At 38.7% G+C, this 7,783-nt stretch overlaps 1 protein-coding gene across 1 annotated transcript; it reads left to right on the forward strand.

The window, feature by feature from the left end:
• On the forward strand, positions 1-801 carry LOC123278174 (olfactory receptor 4D11-like). The gene has a single exon (XM_070487410.1). It carries the CDS (start codon positions 1-3, stop codon positions 799-801), a length of 801 nt encoding a protein of 266 aa, XP_070343511.1.
• Positions 802-7,783: the final 6,982 nt, after the last annotated feature.

Below are 7,783 nucleotides of genomic sequence, written 5' to 3' on the forward strand. Positions count from 1 at the left end.
ATGATCACTGTGGCCTGTGAGCCTCGCCTTCACACCCCCATGTACTTCCTGCTCTGCAATCTCTCTGTCTTGGACATCTGCTTCTCCTCCATCACTGCTCCGAAGGTCCTAGCAGACCTTCTTTCAAGGAGAAAGACCATCTCCTTCAACGGTTGCATCACACAGATGTTTTTCTTCCACCTCCTCGGTGGAGCAGACATTTTTTCTCTCTCTGTGATGGCCTTTGATAGCTACATGGCCATCTCCAAGCCCCTGCACTATGTGACCATCATGAGTAGGGGGAGATGCACTGCCCTCATTGTGGCTTCCTGGATGGGGGGCTTTGTCCACTCCATTGTGCAGATTTCCCTTTTGCTACCCCTCCCCTTCTGTGGACCTAATGTTGTTGATGGCTTCTATTGTGATGTCCCGCAGGTGCTCAAACTTGCCTGCACTGACACCTTTGTCATTGAGCTTTTAATGATTTCCAACAATGGCCTGGTCACTACCCTGTGGTTTGTCCTTCTTCTTGTGTCATACACAGTGATCTTGATGATGCTGAGAACTCAAACTGGAGAAGGCAGGAAGAAAGCCATCTGTACCTGCACAGCCCACATCACTGTGGTGACACTGCACTTTGTTCCCTGCATCTATGTCTACGCCTGGCCCTTCACTGCCCTCCCCATGGACAGAGCTGTCTCCATCACCTTCACTGTCATCATCCCTGTTCTGAACCCCATGATTTACACCCTGAGGAACCACGAGATGAAGTCATCCATGAGAAGACTGAAGAGAAGACTTATGCTTTCTGAAAGGGGATAGCCTGATTACAGATTGTGGATCAAGCTGCAAGAATATAATTGAGATATTTTCTTAAAATATTAGCTGTCACATATTGTCATGCCTCAACCATAAATAGACGAGTATAGCAAGATGGCACAGGCACAAAGGATCAGCTACCTGGCACAACGATATTGAGAAGGAACACCAGCAAGAAATTAAGCGGATAGAACATAGTCCTTAAAGAGCAATTGACAGCAAGCAGGGCACAAACGTGAAATACTGTAGAAGTTCTTGGTGTCCAGGCAATGGGATGAAAGATAGGACTGTGGTGTCCAGACATGCAGTAGGAAACAGGGACACAACCATTCAGTATGTGTAGAGACTTAGTTTTAAGGATCTTCATTGTCTTTCACTCCCTGTGACTTCCTAACAGTTGGATGTGACCTAGAACTTATACAGTCTTATTTTTAAAGCTCCAATATATGCCTACAGCAAGGGTAAGAATCTGGAACTACCTGTCTAACTGTTCATACTATTGCCTCAGACATAAGTTAGTTTGACTAGTTGAAAAAGGAAAAGCTGTATCTAAGCCAATAAATATTTTTTTCCTATGTGCACTTCTTTGTCATTTCCCTTACCACAGTGCATTAAAGAGCTCCAGAGAACTTAGCAGATCTAATTCTCCATTATATTCGCAGTGTCTAGAAAAGTGCCTGACCTGTAAGAAGCTATTAGTGTTTGTTCATTGAATTTGTGGAATGGAAGGAAAGGAATTTATATAAGAGTATGACATCAGTTCTACTTAATCATGGTTTTTAGAATTTATTTTTATTGAAGTAACATTGGATTACAACATTATAAAACTTTCAGGTGTACATTAAAATATATTTCAAATTCTGTGTAGATTACATCATGTTCACCACCCAAAGACTAATTATGATCCGTCACCACACATGTGTGCCTAATCACCCCTTTTGCCCTCCTCCCTTCCCACTTCCCCTCTGGTAACCAGAAATCCAGTCTCTGTTGTTATCTTTTTGTTTGTCCTTTCTTTTAATCTTCTACTTAAGAGTGAGATCATACAGTATTTGACTTTCTCTGTCTGACTTATTTCACTTAGCATAATACCTTCAAGGTCCATCCATGTTGTCACAAATGGCCAGATTTCAACATTTCTTATGACTGAGTAGTATTCCATTGTGTATATACACCACATCTTCTTTATCCATTTGTCCCTTGATCAGGACCTAGGTTGCTTCCAAGTCTTGGCTGTTGTGAATCGTGCTGCAATGAACATAGGGGTGCACGTATCTTTATGAATTTGTGTTTTCAAGTTCTTTGGATAAAGACTCAGCAGTGGAATAGCTGGATCATATCGTAGATCCATTCTTAATTTTCTGATTTCATAATTTTCTGAAACTCCATACTGTTTTCCATGGCAGCTGCACCAGTTTACACTTCCACCAGGAGTGTACAAGGGTTCCCTTCTCTCCACATCCTCCCCAACATTTGCTGTTTCTTGTCTTGTTAATTATAGTCATTCTGACCAGAGTGAGGTCATATCTCATTGCAATTTGATTTATTTTTCTTTGATAGTTAATAATGTTGAACATCTTTGCTTGCGCCTGTTGGCCATTCATATGTTTTCTTTGGAGAAATCTCTGTTCAGATCTTTTGTCCATTTTTTAATTGGGTTGTTAGTTTTTTTATTGTTGAGATATATGAGTTCCTTCTATATTTTGGGTATTAACACCTTATCTGACATATTGTTTGCAAATATCTTCTCCCAATTTCTAGGTTGTCTTTTCATTTTATTGATGGTTTCTGTTGCTGTGCAGAAGCTTTTTAGTTTGATGTCATCCTGTAGGTTTATTGTTTTACTATTGTTTATCTTGCCTGGTCAGACATGGTATTTGAAAGACTGCTGGAAAGACCGATGTCAAAGAGGGTACTGAGTATATTTTCTTCTAGAAGTTTCATGTTTTCAGTTCTCACATTCAAGGATTTAATCCATTTTGAGTTGATTTTTGTGCATGGTGTAAGATAATAGTCTGCTTCCATTCTTTTGCACGTGACTGTCCAGTTTTCACATGATTTATTGAAGAGACTCTCCTCTATCCATTATATGCTCTTGGCTCCCTTGTCAAAAATTAGTTGTCCATAAATCTGTGGGTTTATTTCTGGGCTCTTGATTCTGTTCCATTGATCTGTGTGTCTCTTTTTGTGCTATTACCAAGCTTGTTTTTTTACTAAAGCTTTGTAGTGTATTTTGAAATCTGGGGTTGTGGTACCTCCAGCTTTATTCTTTTTCCTCAGCATTGCTTTGGCTATTCGGGGTCTTTTGTTGTTCCATATAAATTGTAGGATTCTTTGTTCTATTTCTGTGAAAGAATGATGTTGGAAGTTTGATAGGAATTGCATTGAATCTATAGATTGCTTTAGGAAGGATGGATATTTTAACTATGGTAATTCTTCCAATCCAAGAGCATGGAATATCTTTCCATTTCTTTGTATCTTCTTCAATTTCTTTCAACAATGTTTTATAGTTGTTGGTATACAGATCTTTCACCTCCTTGGTTAAGGATATTCCTAGGTATTTTATTGTTTTTGTTGCACTTGTAAATGGTATTGTATTCTTAATTTCTCTTTCTGCTACTTCGTTGTTAGTGTATAGAAACGGGACCGATTTTTGTATGTTGATGTTGCATCCTGCAACTTGACTGTATTCATTTATTATTTCTAAAAGATTTTTTAGTGGATTCCTTATGGTTTTCTACATATAAAATCATGTCATCTGCAAAGAGTGACAGTTTTACTTCTTTTCCTATTTGGATCCCTTTTATTTCTTTTTCTTGCCTGATTGCTCTAGCTGAGACTTCCAATACTATGTAAAATAAGAGTGGTGACAGTGGGCATCCTTTTCTGGTTCCAGTTCTTAGACGGATAGCTAATCACCCACTTTGAAGTAAAAGCTTTTCCTCATTAATTTGAGCTCTGATGTTATGCCTCTTGTGTTTTTCTTTTCCATTTCCATAAAATTGTCCTAAGAAAGGTGACTTATTAAGGAAAGAGATGTGTGGGGAAAAGAATTCTAATTATTCTCTCAGTGTGTTACAGTTCCATGAGACATTGGCTGGAGGCATCATATAGAGAGCCTCGGACCAGCCAAGTCAGGTCTCTAGAAACAGAGATTGAAGCTACTTACTGCTGGCTTCTCTTTTGAATTAATACAGTTCCACTTTGTCTTCTGGTCAATTACTTTAGAAGGTTCTAGACTATCAGGTGCGATGTCAGGTCAGGATGGAATGGTGGATTGCCTATTTTGTAACCTCAGGGTTGCAGTATGAAACTTAGAGGCGGCTTGTTCAAAAGACAATAGTCTTTGAACTGAGATTCAAGTATTTTAAATTTTGGCTGGATGGGCCTGAGCAATTTAACTTTTATGCATCTCAGCATCTTCTTCCATAGAATGGGGAGCATATGCCTTGCTTTGCAGTGGGGTTTACTTGAGATAATCTAGCACTTTTTACTGCCTGTCATTATGTATCTATTTATTTCTGCCTCTTGCTCCAAATGTAAACTCCTTGAAGGCAGGGACTTAGTTTTGTCATCATTGTTTCCCCAGCTCCTACTGGCACATAGCAATTATTCAGTAATTCTTTTTGAATAGATGATGAACGAATGGCTGGCCAGTGACTAACATGCAGTAGTTACTTAACAAGTCCTAGTTCTCCTTTATCTCCAGTCTCATCCCACTTCTGTCCCTCATTCACTTTTGTTGCTGTAAATTCAATGAAATGACAATTCACATGAGAGCACACTGTACACTTCAAAGCATTATACAAACATAGGGTGTTAATATCATCATAATGCTAATGGTATTATATAATTGTGTTTCTCACCCTGTTCCCAGCTATCTTTGAATCTCTTTTTCATAAAGGAACTGGGCCAGTTATTTTCCCATATATTGTAAGTGCTCCATAAATGTTTATGAAATTTGTTTTAATATAAAGGAAATCACCTTCTAAGCAGAAGGTGTCTTGAGACGCCTAATATTTTATATGAGAGGCAGGAGATTTTAATCAGCCTAAGGCTTTCAGTTCTAAATGATGTACACTTCAAGAATTGCACATGAATATTTTACCTTTCAGGGACTGAAGACTGAACACTATCAAATAAAAAAATTATATGTGTGCTAAGCTGAGGTTGCCTGCACCTACCTTTGCATTAAAAAGGTGAGCCTGTCAGGTTCCCCATCTTCACTGCTCTGTTCGTCTTTACCCAAACACATGCACAGTCCACATTATTCCCTTAGACACTGAATTGGAAGTCTAATATAATAATCAGCATAGGGAATAGTGTCAGATATTTGTAAGAAACATAATTTTCAATGGAGAAGCTAGCAGTTGCAGATGCAATGGGAGTTATTAAAAGGTTACTAGGCAACATGTATATATATATTGGGATTTTTCTAACTAACTTTCTCTTATTGATTTCTAGTTTAATTCCATTGTGGTATGAGAGCATACTTTGTGTGATTTGTGACGGTCTGTTTTATAGCCCAGAATGTGGTCTATCTTGGTGAATGATCCCTGTGAGCTTGAGAAGAATGTGTATTCTGCTGTTTTTGGATGAAATATTTTATAAATATCAATTAGATCCAATTGATTAATGTTTCTTTTTAATTCAACTGTATTCTGCATACTGAATTTATGCCTACTGGATCTATAAATTACCGACAGAAGGTATTGAAGTCTCCAAATATTATAGTGGGTTGGTCTATTTCTCTTTATATTTCTATCAGTTTTTACCTTATCTATTTTGACACTCTAAGTGCATACACATCAAGGCTTGTTGTGTACTAGGAGAATTAACCCCTTTATCATTTTCATTATAAAAACCCTCTCCTAAGATGGGCATGGATGTTAGCTCAGGGCCAGTCTTCCTCAGCAAAAAGGGGAGGATTGGCAGCAGATGTTAGCTCAGGGTTAAGCTTCGTCAACAAAAAAAAAATCTCTCCTTATCTCTGATAATTTTCCTTGTTCTAAAGTCTGCTTTATCTCAAATTAATATACAGTCATGCACTGAATGACATTTTGATCAACGATGGATGTGGTGGTCCCACAAGATTAGTATCATACAGCCTACATGTGTAGTAGGCTATACCACCTAGGGTTGTGTAAGTATACTCTATCATGTTTGCACAACGACGAAATCACCTAAAGACTCTTTCTCAGAACTATCTCCCATTAATTGACGCATCACTGTATCTTCTCCAGTTTTCTTCTGGTATATCTTTCTCAACTGAATTATTTTTAATCTGTGTCTCTATATTTAAAGTGAGTTTCTTGTAGAAAACATATAGTTGGGTCTTTTTTAAAAAAATTCACTTTGGGGGCTAGCCCAGTGGCACAGCAATTAAGTTTGCATGTTCCACTTTGCCGGCTCAGGGTTCGCCAGTTCAGATCCCGGGTGCGGACCTATGCACCACTTGTCAAGCCATGCTGTGGCTGGCGTCCCACAGATATACAGTAGCAGAAGTGGGGCTGGCCCGGTGGCACAATGGTTAAGTTTGCATGTTCTGCTTTGGCGGTCTGGGGTTCATGGGTTGGATCCTGAGTGCAGAGATGGCACTGCTTGGCAAGCCATGCTGTGGTAGGCGTCCCACATAGAAAGTAGAGGAAGATGGGCATGGATGTTAGCTCAGTGCCAGTCTTCCTCAGCAAAAAGAGGAGGATTAGTGGCAGATGTTAGCTCAGGGCTAATCTTCCTCAAAAAAAAAAAATCTACCTTGCACTCTTTGTCATTTAATTGGTGTATTCAGACTGTTTGCATCAGCAGGCGGCTTAAGAAAACTTCCTATTGTAAATGACAGCTCACTTTCAGCAAAGTAAAGCACAACTATAGAACAAACTACGTGTTTGTTCTATAACCATCACCCAGATTGGGAAATGAAACATTGCTAACACTTCAGAAGCCTTAGAATGCTACACCCCGTCCATTTCCTTACCACTAGATCTACTGCCAATCCTGACTTTTATGGTAACCACTTGCTTGTCTTTTATTATTTTAACCACTTATGCACCCATAAACTATAAAATTAATTTTGTCTGTTTTTGAACTTTATATGCATTGGGTAATATTGTAGGTATTATTTTGTGCCTGGCATCTTCTGCTTAACAGTATGCTTGTGAGGTCAATCCATGTTGTTGCATGTAGCTATAATTTGTTTACACTTATCACTATATGATATTCCATTGGATAATATAGCTCCATTATTCAACCACATCTTTATGGACATTTAGATAGTTTAGTATTTGGAGCTTTTATGAACAATGCATTGTGTTAGTCCAGGTCTTCCAAGAAGCAGAAACCAAGCAGAATTGAACATAGAGGGTTTTAGTAAAGGAAATTCCTGTGAGAGAAAATGTGAAGGGAGCCAGGAAAGATTGGGGTTGATGTCAGACCATGATGTGAGCCTGATCCTAAGTGAAGGAGAGAGGGAAGAAATATTTGGGTGGAAGCCAAGTTTAGTTTTGATCCTTGTGCTGGCAGAAAGGGATGGTAAGAGAGTGTAGTGGTTTAATATTGAGTGGGCTTTAGAGATAAGACAGTACTTGTTTCTAATTCTAACTGTAATTAACAAGTTGTGTGACTTTGGGCTACAATTATGCCAACAGGTTATTTTTGAGGCTCAGTTTCTTTTCTTGATAGGAATGATATTGCCTATCTCATGAGGCTGCTGAGACTCCTGGTTCAGAGGGTGTATATAAAGTTTATGATATAAGATAGGCACAAAGTGAGTGCTTATCTAAAGGGGCATTTTAAGAACAGTGGCTCTTGGGCATGGATGGATTATATATCATGAGACTCCATGTTGACATATGCTAAATACAGAAGAAGTGAGTCTACTCTGAGAGACAATGCAAGTTCAAAGGAAGATGGTGTTAGAGGTGATGTTGGGAGTTTGGTCTTCTTGAGATTGAAAACTCCATCAAGCGGCTCTTTTTAACCATTATTT

Source organism: Equus asinus, chromosome 17 (genome assembly GCF_041296235.1).
Source record: "Equus asinus isolate D_3611 breed Donkey chromosome 17, EquAss-T2T_v2, whole genome shotgun sequence".
In the NCBI taxonomy this organism is placed as follows: Eukaryota; Metazoa; Chordata; class Mammalia; order Perissodactyla; family Equidae; genus Equus; species Equus asinus.

Excerpts from the sequence above, each read along its gene's own strand:
- LOC123278174 (XM_070487410.1), top strand. The coding sequence starts at position 1 with ATGATCACTGTGGCCTGTGAGCCTCGCCTTCACACCCCCATGTACTTC.